Source organism: Colius striatus, chromosome 22, assembly GCF_028858725.1.
Source record: "Colius striatus isolate bColStr4 chromosome 22, bColStr4.1.hap1, whole genome shotgun sequence".
In the NCBI taxonomy this organism is placed as follows: domain Eukaryota; kingdom Metazoa; phylum Chordata; class Aves; order Coliiformes; family Coliidae; genus Colius; species Colius striatus.
In genome coordinates, this window is record NC_084780.1 from 8,126,787 (window position 1) to 8,143,103 (window position 16,317).

Here is a 16,317-nt window from a genome sequence, read left to right on the forward strand (position 1 = left end):
GCTCAGTGTTTGGAAATAGCACTTTTCCAGCATCCCAGAGACCCAGGTCCCTGAACCACAGGAGGGAGATGCCAGGAGCTGCTGCTCCAGCTGTCCAGCCCACACATTGTTCTCCTCAACTCTATTGTCTTGGCTACCACTTGTAATCCAATGCTCCCTTCTGATAACAACGTGTAGGCATTCCATGATTTTCCAGAAGCAGTGATATAGCCTAGTAACTGTGCACACAGACATGCTGCACCTGTAAAGCCTGGCAGAGCAGCTCTTTCCATCTCACTTTTGGTTTGATATGTGTGTATCTCTGCAGGCATGAATGATGCAAACACTTGTCTGCACAGCACCAGTCAGGATTGCTCACCTCCTCATCCCATCTGTCAGAGGAAAACTCTGTCCAGGCTCTGCTGCAGGAAGCCAGGAAAAGCTTGTTCCTTGGGGTGTAACCAAACACCAGAGCTGGCAAACACAGTATTCTCTGCATAGAAACTTATTTGTGGGCCAAAATTAGTCTCTGGGTACCAGCAGTGTGCAGCACATGGGGTTTAGATTGAGATCTGGCTTCTTAAACCACTGAAGTTTTCATCTGGATGCTGAGATTGTATTAGAAAGGAAAACCACTACCAGCCTAGAGTAAGAGAGTCACAGTTGCAGTCAGCATCGTGTTTTCAGCTGTATCACAACTGAGTTTTCTCAAAACAAAGCACTCTTTCTCCTCTGCTCAGTGATCCATCCCCCAGGGTTTACATCCATTTGCAACATCTTCATCACCCACTTGTCTTTCCTGGCCCCGTCAATGAACTCGTCAAGAGACAACTGCCCTGTGTGTGAGATGAGGACACAAGATGAGGAGACAACACAGGACAGATAAGAGGAGGAAGGTAGGAAGTAAAAATGGATTCCAGGAAATACATTCATAAGATAAAAGCTATTATTTCCTTTCCCCATGTAGTTTAGGGTGAAAGAAAAGCCCCACACTGGAACCCGAGGCATTCACACCTCCCCCGTCCCGCTGGCTAACCAGAGAGGCTTCAGAGAGGCTTCCTACAAGTCTGAACCTGCAAGCTCCAATCTGACTGTCTTTACTGAGGCTATCTGCTTGGGCTTGCACTCATCCTCTGAAAGCCCCCAGGAGGCAGAGATCTATGTGGCACCAAAATCCAGACAGAACAGTGACCCCTCTGTATTTCACATTACAATGACAATTATTGGATCCTGCTGCACCAACTTACTCTTGACTCTAACAGACAGACCAGGACCAAACCCAGTGTTTCTAATATGACTAATGTAACAGCCCTAAGTGGTTTATTGATAGACATAATTAAAGCCAGTCTGCCCAGCACAGATAACTTCATTACACATGAATGCAACCTGAGGCATTGATCACTTACCATCCCCATTCTCGTCCACTAACTGAAATATCCTGTCCACAACCTCCTCTGGGGTGAGCAGTGGGGTCCTCTCCTCCACCTCTGACCGACACACTTGCTTCAGCTTGTAGATAGACTGCAAAGAAGTTGACAGATTAGGAGGAGGACTGGAAAATGAAAAGCAGTGAACTCCATTATTTTCCCAACAGTGTAAAGGTCTTTTACAAAAGCTGTGGCTTCAACCTTTCTAGAGAGATCTGCCACTCAGACCTCGATGAAGCCTCTGACCTTGTGCTCACACACACTGCAGATGACTTCATTTGTGCTTTGAAGCTGCTGCTCTCCTATTTTCCTTACACACATTGGTCAGACCTCAGGGTTCCTTTGCAAACAGTAAGGCAGGAGTTTCACAGATGGGAAAAAACCATCTGACTTTGTAGTATGATGTTCTCCCTGACATCTGAGGCCAGGCACACCAGGACTTACCCAGCCCTCTCTCCCAAGGAACTCGTGCCCAAGCTGCAAGATCAAGCCTGTGTTAGCAGGTATTTTGACCCACAAATTCTGTGCCACTAGAAAGGGACAGATTTTATCTGTTCCTCCCCTGAAAACCTCCTGTCCATTATTAACTCCACTCCTTAGGCTGAAGGGTTTTGTCTGAAGTCTTCCCAGAGAAGGGATTAGCAGGGACCTAACACAGCTCTGGCCAATTCCTGGCTGACCTCAAAACTCTAATTGAGCCTGCCCCAGACAAGCTCCCCTGATGCTCCCACAGCTGCTGCAGCTGCAGGTAACAACCTGCTCACCATTGCCAGACAAAAGGACCCACTTGCCACAGATTCCATTTCTGATGTTTTCTTGATGTTGCATTTCACCTGAGAGCCTGAAATCTTTGATAACCATTAATCCTCACAAGTGCTGCTGTGCAAGGGTCACAGCACCTGTGGGGCAGGGGACACAGATACCTAAAGTCAGAGCCCACATAGCCTGTGTGTGACTGCTAAGCCTCATGTCCCCTTTCACACCTTCTCACTGCCACTAAATAAAAGATAAAAGCAGAACATAACTGAAAAATAAACCCAAACCCAATTAAAAAAGGGATTTCTGGTTTAATTTTTGCCTCTTGGGGTATTCTCAAGCAGCTCCTAAGACAGGGAATTTGGCTCCTGTAGGAACATGTGGTCAAACCCTCTTGCACTGACCAGCACAATAATGTTGGTGTAACAAGGCTGACAGGAATGGCAAAGCAAAGACAGATGAACCCCACAACAGCACCCAGGTGCTGCATTTCTGGACAGCTGCAGCAGCAAGGGCCAGGCTGCCTACAGTGGGTAAAACTCATCCCTCAGCCACCCCATCTGGCTCTACCAAACTGAGCACATAACCCTTCCACCAAGGTCAGGCATTTTCACTTCATCACTACCCACAGCTGCCCTGAAATCTGACTACCACAAACCCCATAGACAGCTTTGCATTGCCAAAGAGCAATAATTGCCTAACCAGGTGCTTAGGCAATGCCCACCTACCTCAACAATTTCCAGCAGCTCAGGTTTATCTATGCAGCCATTCCCATCCTTGTCATAAACTTTGAATGTCCACCTCAGCTTGTGTTCCAGTTTTCCTCGTAAAACAAGATTCAAGGCAGCTACATATTCCAGAAAATCAATAGTATTGTCCTGTAGAAACAGCAAAGCAGCAGCTGAGTGACATTTAACTGGGTACAGTTGAAAAGCCTGCTTACAAAACCTGCATAAAGAATGCCAAAGAGATAAGCCGAGGGACAGCTACTTATTTGCTGCTTTACATAAGGTTTGTACCAGTTCAAGACCATCAGCAAGCACAGTCTTACCCCTCTGCACCAAGGATGAGTTCAAAGCAGTTCTCTTACAGTGCAGCAGGTGGGGTGACTGTGCTGAGGGCCATGGGTTAGTGGTGGGCTTGGCAGGGGGAGGAGAGGGCTTGGACTTGATCCTCTTAAAGGTCTTTTCCTACCAAAATGATTCTGTGACAATAAAAATGTCACACTTCAGGAGACAGCAAGAAAATTCACAACAAAGTATTTACATCAGGTGCTCATCCTCCTAAAGCATCAGGCAGAGAAGGAATGTGGGGCTCCCTCACAGATGGAGGGATCATCATCATCCCCAGGGCTAAGCAGGGGCCCCATGTCACCTTACATCCTTTCCCACCCAGTTGGCAAAGCCCTGGAAGATCTGGGCTGTGCATCTCCTCTGCAGAATACTGTTGCAGGCACTGGAAATGCTCTGGAGCGACTGGGAGCACAGGTTGCTGCTATGGGACTTCAGAGGCCAGCAAGCATAAAAAGACAGTTGAGGAGTTGTTTTTCTTACCATATTACTAACAATCCTCTAGATTGTTATTACCTGAGACATGACAGGCTTGTCTCCCCTTTTCCTACATTAACACACAACAACAACCCACTCCATGTTTTGAATGTGAGCAAGATCTGCAGGAAAAGGAGTTGAAGTGTTTGGCAATCATTGCTCACCTATTTCAGGATGAGAAAGGCAACTGCGTTACTCTGGAGTCTCTAAAGTCTCCCAGGCTAGTGTTAGGCTGCCTTTCACACCAGCACATGGGTATGCATGAACTGCCACTAAACCAGAAAGCCCACTTTTCCCAGGTGTCTGATGACAAACACAAAGGGAATCAAAACCAGAATGTCTGAATTGTTCAGCATTCTTTTTGCTTTTGAGCAGCTGTAATCAGCATTTTATGTGCCACTTGTTCACCCTGTGTATATACACAGATATACACATTTCTTCCCATGCCTAGCAAGCCTGCTCTAAAGGCCTTCCCTCAACCATCATGTCCTCTCTATTATATCAAAACCCCTTTTTACCATGTAGCAACCTCAGCTACTGGAGGATCTTTCAGAAATACTGTCTCAAAATACAACTGCCTGGCTTCCAACCTCCTGATCCATCCACAGCCCTTGAATGGGACAGTCTGCCCCTAGTTTGTGCACAGGTTTGAGGTGATAAATCCAAACCATGCAGAGTAGTGCAGCACATGCTCCTTCTCCTGCCCTAGCAGGTGCATCACCTTGAGCTCATGAAGCAGGGTGCCGGGGGTGGGAACCGCACCAAGACACCTCCAGGCTACAGAACACAGCCATGCAAGTGATTAGAGAAACCCCTCACCACTTACCCCGTTCTTATCAAAAGCTCTGAACATGTTCTCGATGTACTCTGCTGCTTCGTGGTTGTCCTGGACTCCGAAGAACCGCTTGAACTCGTGCATGAAGAGGGTCCCGCTGGGGCACTCAACCACAAATTTCTTGTACCACTCCTGCAGCTCAGCGACGTCAATCTCCGTCTGCTCCCCCTCGGCGTTGGTGAAGTGCTGTCCCATTCTGCCCCAGAGAGCAAGGTGAAAAGAGCAGAAGGAAACCCCTGCAAAATCCTCTGCTTGTTTTGCCCTTTTCTCACCTTTCGTTGCCTTTTCTCGGTTATTTCTCTTCCTGCCGTCTTTTGCCTTTATTTGATGTGACTCTTTCTTGCTGTTTCACCTTCTTTCTCGGTGTTTGCTTTCTTCTTTCCCCTTCTCTCCTCCAGTTTGCACCACCAGAGTTACCTGTGCTTGCTTGGTGATTGAGGCATCGCTGCTCTGCAGTGGGGCACTACCGTGTGCTATCAGGCATGGATAAAAATAACTAAGATCATTAGGAGATTCCCACCTATGAGTCACAGGGACCTTCAGATATTTTGAGCTGTGGCCTAGTTAGCAGCAGGCTGCAGGGGCTCAGGGTCCTTTACATGTTAATACTTTCATGTCAAAGAATGTGGGAGCTGGGGTTCCTGTTACACATCACAGACAACCCCACTCACTTCACTGCAGCCCGTCTAGAACTGTTAGGATTGCTGCTGAGGTTCCCTCAGGTTGGTTTTTCATGTGTTACCTGCTTGTGAGGGACAGCCAATGTTCCAGTGAGACAGGGCACAGCAACAAACACCTACTCCAAAGAACTCATGAAAAATAAGCACATAGAGCTAACACTGCTCACATGAAAATACCTACAAATGCATAAAGCTCATTAAATGCCAGCTATAAACTTTACTCCATAGAAGCTAATTGAGAAGAATAATAAAGACACATATTTACAAATATGAAATACAAATACTTCTATTACAGCTACAACATGCAGCTCTACCCCACAGAATGTATGATTCTATGATTCTACCCCAGGCTCTTTCTGTGCTGCAGCTGCTCATCACACACAACTTACCCTCCTCTCCTTTTCTTAGTAGAGACCCCAGATTTTATCCATATCATACTAGATGGTCAGAATCCAACCATTATCTGTGTCAGGTGGAAAGAAATGACCTGTAGCTATAAATGTGTCTGAGCAGCTTGACATTTAGAGCGGATTCTTCTCTTAAGAAGATTGGAGCAATAGGAAACAATAGGCTGCCTATTACAATAATGCCAAGGCCCAGAAAGATTTAAGCTGTTCACTTTTTATTAGCACATCTTTTTCACTGGCTTAGAAAGAAGACTTTCTCATACAGGAGATCACTGGTTAAGAGTTAGTCCAAAAATTAATGCTATCAAACGGCACAGTCACTCACAGGGCACTGAGAGAACAGGGTTTGCTCTGAATCTGCTCCTGCTCAGCAGACCATCAGTGGTACTGGGGGTGTGTACACACAGGTAACTTTGCAGGAGTATAGGATAACTTAGCATTTCTGTACCAGGCAATGCATGGCTTCACTCTTCACTTGAGCAGGAAGACACAGGCAGTACAGCAGGAGCATGGAGACGAGTGGGGAGCAGCAGTTACCAGAGAGGTTTAAAATGCTCTTTTTCAACAAAAAGGTATATTTTATCTGGTAACATAGAGGAATCCTCTTTGGCTATCATTGTGCCTAGAAGAATGTAACCTGGTTATTAACCTAGATGCTTCCTTTGTAGATACTTCAGCCTCTGACTCCAACATCACCTGTCTGCAGCAGAGCAGCTTCAGGTCTGGCTCATTAAAGACAGTTCTACTGGATCTAACCCGCAGTGTCTGTCTCTTAGCAAGACCTCCTAGAAAGAAAGCTTTAGCAGCCGCAGTATTTATGAAAGTCCTCACATTCTCCATTTCCCCCTGCTCAGTGACAAATGCCATGTAAAGAAGGGGCTTCTTCCCCCAGTGGTATTTTCTGAACCACCTTGGCTAATAGCTGGTGAGGGCACATCTTCCCTCTGGGTCACAAACGGATTTCAAGTGGAGGTGCTGCTGCTGGGACAGGAGAGCTCATTGCATTTTCCTGCAGCACAGCTGAGGAGTTTTGGATGTCCCTGTGTGAAGCCTTTCACCATCTTGTGCTGCTCTCCTGTGCTGAAGCTGCAGGCAGGAATGTGAGTGCTGAGAGCACACAACAAGACTCCACATGCCCATGTCTTGCCTCATTGCATAATTTTGTTTTGCCTTATGGGAACTAGATGATCTGATCCCAGCAGAGAAAATGGTTCCCCTTTGTTTTGATGACTACAATCTTTTCTAGCTAGCAACAAAGGACTGCAAGAGACCTGGGTTACAAAGCCTAACTGGTGCTATTGCAGGTATCATGACAACCGTGTTGATAAAAGTACTGATGTCAATTTGGCACCGAAATAAGGTAAATCCCATAGCTGCTGGTATAGAAATTCCTCTGCATATACTCTCATTGTCCAAAGGGTTTGCTCTGCAGACTGTGCTGGAAGAGCTGCTGCTTCTCAGCCAAAAGCATGTCACTTTATGAAGTGTAGCTCATCAGACACAGGACTTATTCCTCTTGAAAAAAAAAAGATGCAGATAGAAGTAAATATAAGCAGAGGGAAGTAAAAATAAAGAGACTGCTTTGTAGCAACTGCTACAGTGAAGAAGGTGGTGTCACCTGGCTAGCTGAAGTGCTAGGATCAATGCTTTATGTACGTCAGAGCAAACACCTGGGATGATTAGTTGCAAACAGGTAACATCTGATTACATGTCCTGCCTAATGAGCTATCCTGAGATTATCGCCCCTACAGCTCAAAAGCTGCAAAGTTTCCCAGCCAAGACCATGTAAAAAGGCAGCTTATTTCCTGTCAGTTCACTAACACAACATGCTGCCACATGCTTCAGCAGAGGCTGGTAGAAACTCAAGGGAAAAAAACCCCAAACCCTGCAGAGGGCTGGGAAGACTCATTTGTTTGGCATGTGTGTTAGCAGGCAGCGAAGGAGGCAGAGGCTGGAGCGAGGGCGGCAGGGTGCAGGCACACACAGCTGCCCAGTGAAACTGGAGGCACGATCCCTTGCCCACGCTGCAGTGGCCTTTGCCTAGTCATTTTCCCTCACACCTCAGTCCTAACCTGCCCTAAGACCTGTCTCACAGGTTAGGAAATCTCAAGAATCCTTATAGTGGGCCCCGAAAGAGCAAAGCTGTGCCCAGGGCTGCTCCCATCCCTCTGACCCAGACGTCCCGGGGCGTGGGGGTGAGTGCACAGCATCACTCTTGGCCTTTCCTTCCAAAACTCCTCGAGCATCAGACCACAGAAAGCAAATTTGAATTTCCCCATTGCCAGGCAGGGTGGACACGAGGAATGCAAGGAGGATGAGCAGCAGCTTCTGTGCTGACCTGTTTGAGGAGAGATCAAAGATTCCCTCATGCTTTGGCTGGGAGCTGAGGCCAACTTCTCTGTGCATTTCTTCCCGGTTGCTCACCAGACTGGCTGCACCGTTGCATGTTTTTATACAGTAGGAATAGGGACGTGGTAGAAGGTGTTATTACAGGAGTAGCTGTCCCTTGGTTTGCATATCAGAAATGGTCAGGTACAACTCACCAAACCCATCTAAGATCCTCTATTGCAGGGCTATCCCACAAAGGAAACACCAACCTTTGAGGGTCACCTGTTGCCAGGATGGTTTTATGATGTGCTGACAAGCTCCTGCTAAATGTTACCTCTGAGAGGCTACATTTCAGTGATGGACTGAACCTGAAATGTTGATCTTGCACTTGGCAACTGGCAGGAAAAACTTCCCAAGAAAAACACAGAATTTCACTGTGTGTATGTGAGGAGCTTCACACTTCTGCATCAGCCCAAAGCCTTGGCACGGGATGGAGCTTTCGATGGAAGTCAGGCTTCCCCAAATCAGGATTTGGCACTACCCAGAGTGTTCATGATGAGAAGGAAAAGGGGAATTCCCAATATTTTTCTGGTTCATTGAAACTGAATAGTAAAGCATTGTATGATCTCTTGAAACCAAGATTCACCACTGAGTCACGGCTCTCCACCTACGAGGAGCAGCCATGAGAGGCGAGGCTGGTGGCGGGCTGGGGGAGATGCTGCGGAGCGCGCCGCAGCCGCAGGTCGGTGTGAGGGGGATGGAGGGGCAGAAGAGGAGCTTTTTTACGCTTTTCAGAGAAAACTGCGGCCCCGTGCCTCTGCGTTAATCACCGACTGCACAGTCGGGTTTTTTCTGCGCCGTGGATCGGACGGGGCCAAACACACTTTGAGGACCTTTCCGCTTGGTTTTCTTTCCCAAGCATTTCGTTGACAAAAAGCAGAGACGTGGTGAAGCGTCGGGGTCGCGACGCTCCGCTCCTCCCCAAGCCCCCCGGCGAGGGGACCCGGCGCTTCCGCGGGCGCGGAGCGGAGCCGCCACCCCCCGGGGCCGTGGGCGGAGCGGGCGGCGGCGCGGCTGCGCCCGGCGCACCTGGGCAGGTGAGGGCGGAGCGGGTGGCGAGTGCTGGCCGCGGCCGCGCTGCCCGAGCCCCGCTGCCCGGCGCCGCCCCGCCGCTGCGCCTACGCGCGGGCCCCGCGGGGCGGCCGAGAGCCCCCGCGGCCGCGGAGCCGCTCCCCGCAGAGGGTGAGTTGCGCGGGGTGAGGGTCGCGGAGGCTCGGACCGACCCCCCTCCCCCAGGCTTTCGGCCTGGTGCGGCCGCGCCCTCGGCGCTCGGCCCGTCCCGCGTGGGGCTCCGCGCCCGTGGCGGCGCCGGTGGCGGCGGCGGTCGGGTTGGGACGGGAACACGCGTGGCGGGCGGGACGCGGCGTGCGCGGGACTCGCGGGTGGCCGTGGGAAAGCTTTTGGGCTGGGGGGAGGCGGGAGCGGCGCGGCCGGGATGGGAAGGGAAGGGAAGGGAGGAGGCGCGGGGTGTGCGTGGGGTCAGCGTCGCGCGGCTCCGAAGGAAAGGTTCAGCTGCAGAAAATGGCATTTTATTGCTGCCCCCTCATCTGCTCCCGCAGTTTGTGCTGTGCTAGCCCTAGGCTACGTCTTTCAAGTAGGCGTGAGCCGAGGCCTGGAGTTAGGGCAAGGGTGACGCTTGTCCCCCCCAGCCGCTTCACCGAGCGCTGTCGCTCCCCCGAGCCCCCCGGTGATCTGACCCAGCTCCTGCCCCATCGGCTTCCCGGGCACTGCGGGCACGGCCGAGGGCTGAGCTTGCGTTGGGGCACGGGGTCCGTGAGCTTCAGGAGTTATCTGTGCTCAGGGCGTGCTGCTCGCGTGGCTGTGGGAATACAGCCGGTTTCTCTGTGGGAACGGGAGCGTTGAGGGCTGAGCTCGCCTGTGAGAGAGTTAATGTAAACCCACCAAATACGTGGTAATGTAATGAAACAAAGGGAATGAACAAGGAATGAGGCATTGCAGTGAGGAAGCCAGAGAAGACCCTTTCGCTCTTTGGAGGCTTCATGGATGGGGTGGAATGGGAGCACTGAATGTACTTGGGTGTGCAGGTGGAGAGCAAAAACATCTGTGCAGCCAGGCTGAGACAAGCTTCAGGTGGCCTTTTCCTGGAGTGCTGTGTGTTGTTTTGCTGGCTGGCACCCTGCCCAAGCCCTGAGAGTCACCACAGGTACCTGGGGCCATCCCTGACCTTGGTCACTCATCTGCAGCCATCGGGGAAGTGGCTGCAGGATGTCTGCTCCTTGAGCTTGTCTGAGTTGGGATGAGTGTCTCTCCTCTGAGGAAAAACGTCCAAGTTGGTTAATAATATTTGGGGTACAGGCAATAATTACATCACTGAGATGCATTAGCAGCACAGGGATGTGCTAATATCAGCCTCCCCAGCTCTTTTGAGTGGGACAGGAGGATTCCAGGGTATGTGCACTGAAGAGCCTTGAGTGAGGGCCAAGCCTCCTCTGGAAAATCCAATTACCAGTATGAAGATGTTCCCTGAGCTCACCCTTTCAGCTCCCAGAGCTGGAGCAGCCTCCGGTGTTCACAGACCCCTCTGGATGGAAGTTGAAGGTTTAAGAGGGCTGACTCACTGTCTGAGCCCAGCAATGGGATTCAAGTTGATTTGCTCTCGGGTTATTGTGTCAACAAGTCATTGATGATAAAAGGTCATAAAGCATTGTAATGTCATGTATTGACAGACTGTGCTGCGATCTGATGGACAATTTAAACCTCGTGTGGAGGGAGTGCCAGGGTACCCTCCGTGGCACCATGTCCATTCTATTTGAGAGGGAGCATATATTTTTCTTCCTGGTGTGGGGGTTTGAATTTGTTCCTAGTCTTGCAAATGTGTGTGTACACAGTGTATGTTATTGGGAGCAAAGGAGACTGCTTGTAAAGTGAAGTGTAAAAGAGACTGTGGAAACAAGCTGTAGTTGAGGATTTCTTTGTTCCAATGAGAAGTCACTTGTTTTTTCCTTTGCAAGGGAAATCGATACTTGGTTTTAGTCTCATTTCCAAGTCCAGGATTAACCTGGACTTTGTGTCTTTGCAAATATGCTACTGAAAGTTCAACTATGATAACACTAGTTATTGACATGGAGAACTAATGCAGCAGATTCAGAAGCACAGACCCAGTTGTGGTGGTTACTTTCTGATGCTCGGCAGCTGCTGGGAAGCAGCCTGCTCAGGTGCCGGGTCCTCGACAAAGCACATCTTCCAACTATTATTTACAAATATTTGCAGTTGAGTCTGAGTGTTTTCTTTTCTCAACAGTTAAAATAAGTTGTGTTTAGGCTAAGTCTGTGTGAACACTTGCATCTGAGTAGGAACTGAGGATATCTGAACAAATAAAACCTGTTCCTAGACTAGTTCTTGGATCCCATTTTTCAGTCCTCTCTATCTCTGCTACTAGGCACATTTTGCATCTCCTGCAGCAGTATTCAGGGCTTATGGCAAAAGCTTTACTTACAACTGCCTTATTAGTGGGAATATTTGTAATTCCTCACATCTGTTTCAAGATTTACAAAATCCACAGGTACCAAATGCTGCTGCTTCTTGCAGAGGGACAGTCACTGCTTTTGGTTTCTTGGCTTCACATCCACTCTGCACAGGAAAAATATTGTTGGTTGGCTGCAAATGTAGTAGCAACACAGGGCTGTTTAAACAACAACAGATTTGATCGTTTAACTGCTGCATTGTTTTTTAAGAGACTCTAAACATTAAGTCAACATCACTTCATTTTTAGCAGGAGTGCAGGCGGACTTGCAGTTCATGTCCTGCTGGATAAACATCCTGGTTATTACAGGTCAGTGATGTTTGCAAATGATTATCCTGCCTCTAGAGCATTCATGAAAGTCGTGAAATGACTTTCAGAGGAGCATCTCTGCGATAAAATGATCCCCCCAGCTTCAGGCTGATGCTTCCAGCTTTACCTCAGCCAGGGCAAAAGTCTCTGATTCGGCACACGTTAGTTTTCCTCCTCCTGGCTGCAAGTCTGACACGGCTGCAGAACTAGATCAGATAGGCCTCTTCACTCAGGCGTACGTGGAGGCTTTTGAAACTCTGCTGCCTGTTCTTGCTGTGGCTTGTTTGTGGCTTTGTCTCCTGCACAGCATTTATGGCTCGGGTTTGACTGGGGCTTGCCTTCCCTGTGCTCAGTTAACACAAATAAGCACCGTCTCTGCTACTGGAATATTTAACAGCGAGTTGTTGTGCTTGTGACAACGATGGTCCCTGCTCAGGGATGCAGTTGTGACTTCTGGCAGAAGAGGCATCTAGCTGAATCTGAATTCATGGTTTCAGTGTTCAATAACTTAACAAAAGATCTCTGTAACATGGCAAAGGGTCCTTTTTCATTACATTCATCTATGTTTTTAAGGCAGAGGAGTCTCAGCTAACCTTTAGCAGTTGGTCTCCCATGATTTGTGTCTCTTGCAGACAATGGCCTTGCACCCGCGGAGGGTTCGCCTGAAGCCGTGGCTGGTAGCCCAGGTGGACAGTGGTATGTACCCTGGCCTCATCTGGCTAAACCGAGAAGCAAAGCGGTTTCAGATCCCCTGGAAGCACGCAACTCGGCACAGCCCGCAGCACGAGGAGGAGAACACCATCTTCAAGGTGAGGGAGGGGAGGGCTCAGATGTACCACGGCTCTTAAACAGAGACAAAGGCTTGAATTGTTGGCCCAGGAGCTGGACAGGCATCACAGTAGCTGTTTCCAGGCACATTTTGTCCTATTTCTTTGACCTCAGCAAAGTCACTCTGTGCACCTGGATGCCAAGCTTGGCACTGCCTGAGATGGTGTGGAGTTCTTTAACCCTTTCTGACCATGGAAGGCCAGACGATGTCTGATTCCAGGGATGCTGGAAGATTACTGCACTTTGCCTCCTCTGCTCAGTTCAGGATGTGGTAGCTGGCTTGTTCTTAGAGCACCAAACCATTAAGTACTGTTATATAACACGTAAGAAGTCCACCACAAGCTTCCAGTACTCACCACTGCTGTCCCTAATATTCTTATCCCAAGGGATTCATTATGACTCCTACACTCCTTTGAGGAATTTCTGACCTCTGCCTTGGAGGGAACTTGGAGTGATCGTCTGATTTTTGGGGTGAGAGGGAGAGGTCCAGCTGGGTGTCTCTGCCTGCTCTTCTACCCCATTGTAACTGAGCCCATTCCTTTGCTTGGAAATTGTGATGAAAGCTGCTGTGGTGAGGGGTCTGGACTGAGCACAGTGTACTTTGTTCCCAGGCATGGGCTGTGGAAACTGGAAAGTACCAGGAAGGAGTCGATGAGCCAGACCCTGCCAAGTGGAAAGCCCAGCTCCGATGCGCTCTGAACAAAAGCCGCGAATTCAATTTGATGTACGACGGCACCAAGGAGGTGCCCATGAACCCCATTAAAATCTATGAAGTGTGTGACATCCCGCAGTCGCAGGGATCAATCATTAATCCAGGTGAGGGCCTTGCTGACACGGGGCCGGCTCCTGAGCCGGCGCTTGTTCCTTTCCCTCCGCGGCATTAACTCTCAAGCTGCCTCTGTGTGCAGCAGAAAGCAGCTGCTGGCTGCAAGCCCCGTTGGATTTAAACTAAGAGGACTTTGAACTGGAGAGTGTCTGTACTAAAATTAACGAAGCTGTACACAGTTGCACGTTCTGCTAAACAGTCCAATGCTGGCAGCAGTTTATCTGGATCCTTACCTTTCTAGGGTTATATGAGACTGAAAATAGTGTGTTGTACAGCTCAGATTTGTTCATTTTTTTGCTTATATGTGGTAAACACACTGATAAGTTTCCAACATCGTGCAGAGCCAAGCTGAAGATTACGTTGTTTTTTCAAGGAAGGCATCTCAGCGTTCCACACTGCTCAGCCACCCACAAGAATGTGCTTGTTTGCAGGTTCCACTGGCTCAGCTCCCTGGGATGAAAAAGATAATGATCTTGATGATGAAGAGGAGGAAGAATTGAATCAATCTCAGCATGTCCCTATTCAAGAGACATTTCCATTTCTTAATATCAATGGTTAGTGGCACAGACTAGTGTATTAGTGAAGGTAAATTGGTGCATGCTTGAAATAAAACCCTTGTTTTACTGAATAATTGTTTCCTTTCTGTAGATTCTCCAATGGCTCCAGCCAGTGCAGAGAACTGCAGCCCTGAAGCTGTGTGGCCAAAGAATGAACCTCTAGATATGGAAATGCCTCCAACTGCACTGCAGCATGACTTCTTCAGCAGCCCTGAGCTCTGGATCAGCTCTCTGCCAAGTATGTACATGGGTTTGTAGTACTCCTGTCATTTGAACTTAAAGAAAGAACCCAAATTTTGACTTGTAGTTACTTGCTTGTTAGCACAGAGAACTGTGTATCATTTAAACATCCCTGGTGTGTCTCTGCTGTTGATGCAGTACATGCAAAGTCCAGGAAAAGCCATACTGACAGTTTCTCTCTCAGTGACAGACCTAGAAATCAAGTTTGAATACCGAGGAAAGGAGACTGGCCCGACAACAACCGTAAGCAACCCGCAGGGATGCAGACTTTTCTATGGAGAGCTGGGTCCTATGCCAGACCAGGAAGAGCTCTTTGGGCCTATTAGTTTGGAGCAAGTAAAGTTTCCAGGAACAGAGCAAATCACTAATGAAAGGCAGAAGATCTTCACAAGTCGGCTGCTGGATGTTATGGACAGGGGACTGATCCTGGAGGTCAGTGGCCATGCCATCTATGCTGTCCGGCTCTGCCAGTGCAAGGTGTACTGGTCTGGTCCCTGTGCGCCTTCCTCCACCACACCAAATTTGATTGAGAGGCAAAAGAAAGTCAAACTCTTCTGCCTGGAAACATTCCTAAGTGGTAAGTAACTTCTCTTTTCTGTTAAATAGCTTTGGATGCTGATCTGGGCACTTGGTGGCACTATTGGAACGGGTGGTCTGCACCGGGGCTCAGCCTGGACACACCAGGTGCTTTGCTCCTGCGTGGGGTGTGGTAGGGGCCACTGCTTGCCCGACTTCAGTGGACCATCAGAAAAGGGAATGCACACCCATCTGCTACTCTGCAAAACATCAGAGGGCCTTGCTTTTAGAGGGGGGAAAGAATTAAGCTATAACTGTGTAAGAGGTGGTTCTGTCAAAGGGCAGTGTATAGGTAAGGCTTGGGATGATGTGGTGAGGTGGGATGGGGTGTTTAACCAGGACACGCCTGCAGCATTCTGCTTTTCTTTGTAGAGCTTATTGCCCATCAGAAAGGACAAATTGAGAAACAGCCACCCTATGAAATCTACTTCTGCTTTGGAGAAGAATGGCCTGATGGAAAACCCAGGGAGAGGAAGCTGATTGTGGTTCAGGTAGGAGCTGAGGCTCTGAAGTGGCATGTGCCAGCCTTGCTGAGCTCAGTGTATCGATTCTGGATCGATGCACACAGATTCCAGAGATGTGTTCTCTGTTGTGGTTACTGACACTGGGAAGCCCCAATATGTCGTGGGGTCTTTTTTCACAGCAAACACAAATGCTACATGTGCTGAATAGCATCAGTTTGTGAGTGTGCTTTAGGTTACTGGGGAAAACATCCCCTGCATCCAAGGCAGAGGAATCCTGCAAAATAGCAGGAACCTGCTGTGTGCCTGTTAGGCTCAAACTGGCTTCTTCAACAGGTCATTCCCGTTGTGGCCCGGATGATCTATGAGATGTTCTCCGGCGATTTCACACGCTCCTTTGACAGCGGCAGCGTGCGCCTCCAGATCTCGACGCCGGACATCAAGGACAACATCGTGGCTCACCTGAAGCAGCTGTACCGGCTGCTGCAGAACCACCAGGAGGGGTGGCCGATACCAGCCCCGGCCATGCATATGGCCCAGCCGCTGCCGGCACAGTGACAGACGCTTGGCTCTGCCCTGGCCCTTCTGACTTGTACATAAAGTATTTCTTAACGAGTGCCTTGCCTAAATCTGAATAAAATCTGTAAATCTGGCCCTCTGGTTCAGTTTCAGCAGTCTATGGTGCTTTTGTTTTGGAGGCCTTGAACCGTGAGGGATTACAGCAGTACCTCTGGCTCTTTCACCCGTTTCAGCTGTTTGCTTCAGCAACTGCTCTGTATAAATCTGACTTCCAGTTCTGTAATATTTTTTAATCCACTATTGATACACTGTATATAAATATTTGATCAGTGGGGGGGGGGGGAAATCTGCTTTATTAAAACCGCTGGAGACTTATCACCTTGTCTAGTTTTGTTTTTCCCTCTCCGTGGTCTGTAGCTGTGAGCTCAGAGGTTCGGTTATAGATACACACCCCTCACGCCCCTCGACACGGGTCTCTGTTTTAAATAAACAGCTCTG

At 49.0% G+C, this 16,317-nt stretch overlaps 2 protein-coding genes across 4 annotated transcripts; one reads left to right on the plus strand and one right to left on the minus strand.

The window, feature by feature from the left end:
* Window positions 1-687: 687 nt before the first annotated feature.
* Window positions 688-4,739, minus strand: GUCA1B (guanylate cyclase activator 1B). Its single transcript, XM_010206367.2, has 4 exons — window positions 4,536-4,739; window positions 2,891-3,040; window positions 1,386-1,500; window positions 688-815 (listed from the first exon to the last, which is right to left on the minus strand). The coding sequence occupies exons 1-4, from the start codon at window positions 4,737-4,739 to the stop codon at window positions 688-690; spliced, it is 597 nt and encodes a 198-aa protein (XP_010204669.1).
* A 4,383-nt stretch (window positions 4,740-9,122) lies between these two features.
* Window positions 9,123-15,965, plus strand: IRF6 (interferon regulatory factor 6). Of its 3 annotated transcripts, none has more exons than XM_062013496.1 (9): window positions 9,123-9,201; window positions 11,753-11,812; window positions 12,445-12,621; window positions 13,252-13,456; window positions 13,898-14,020; window positions 14,115-14,261; window positions 14,448-14,840; window positions 15,212-15,330; window positions 15,637-15,965. In XM_062013496.1, exons 3-9 carry the CDS (start codon window positions 12,448-12,450, stop codon window positions 15,856-15,858), a joined length of 1,383 nt encoding a protein of 460 aa, XP_061869480.1. In that variant the 5' UTR covers window positions 9,123-9,201; window positions 11,753-11,812; window positions 12,445-12,447; the 3' UTR covers window positions 15,859-15,965. The 3 variants fall into 3 exon arrangements, with proteins under 3 accessions (XP_061869480.1, XP_061869481.1, XP_061869482.1); XM_062013497.1 differs by having other exon boundaries at window positions 9,125-9,201; window positions 11,756-11,812; XM_062013498.1 differs by lacking the exon at window positions 11,753-11,812 and having other exon boundaries at window positions 9,129-9,201.
* Window positions 15,966-16,317: the final 352 nt, after the last annotated feature.

Bases quoted from the DNA above. Each gene is read 5' to 3' on its own strand.
- GUCA1B (XM_010206367.2), bottom strand. From the start codon at position 4,739: ATGGGACAGCACTTCACCAACGCCGAGGGGGAGCAGACGGAGATTGAC. The intron at 3,041-4,535 runs GTAAGTGGTGAG...CTGTTTCTACAG, and splicing joins GAGCTTTTGATAAGAACGGG to GACAATACTATTGATTTTCT. The intron at 816-1,385 runs GTAAGTGATCAA...TCTCACACACAG, and splicing joins AGTGGACGAGAATGGGGATG to GGCAGTTGTCTCTTGACGAG.
- IRF6 (XM_062013496.1), top strand. From the start codon at position 12,448: ATGGCCTTGCACCCGCGGAGGGTTCGCCTGAAGCCGTGGCTGGTAGCC. The intron at 12,622-13,251 runs GTGAGGGAGGGG...CTTTGTTCCCAG, and splicing joins AGGAGAACACCATCTTCAAG to GCATGGGCTGTGGAAACTGG. The intron at 14,841-15,211 runs GTAAGTAACTTC...TTTTCTTTGTAG, and splicing joins CCTGGAAACATTCCTAAGTG to AGCTTATTGCCCATCAGAAA.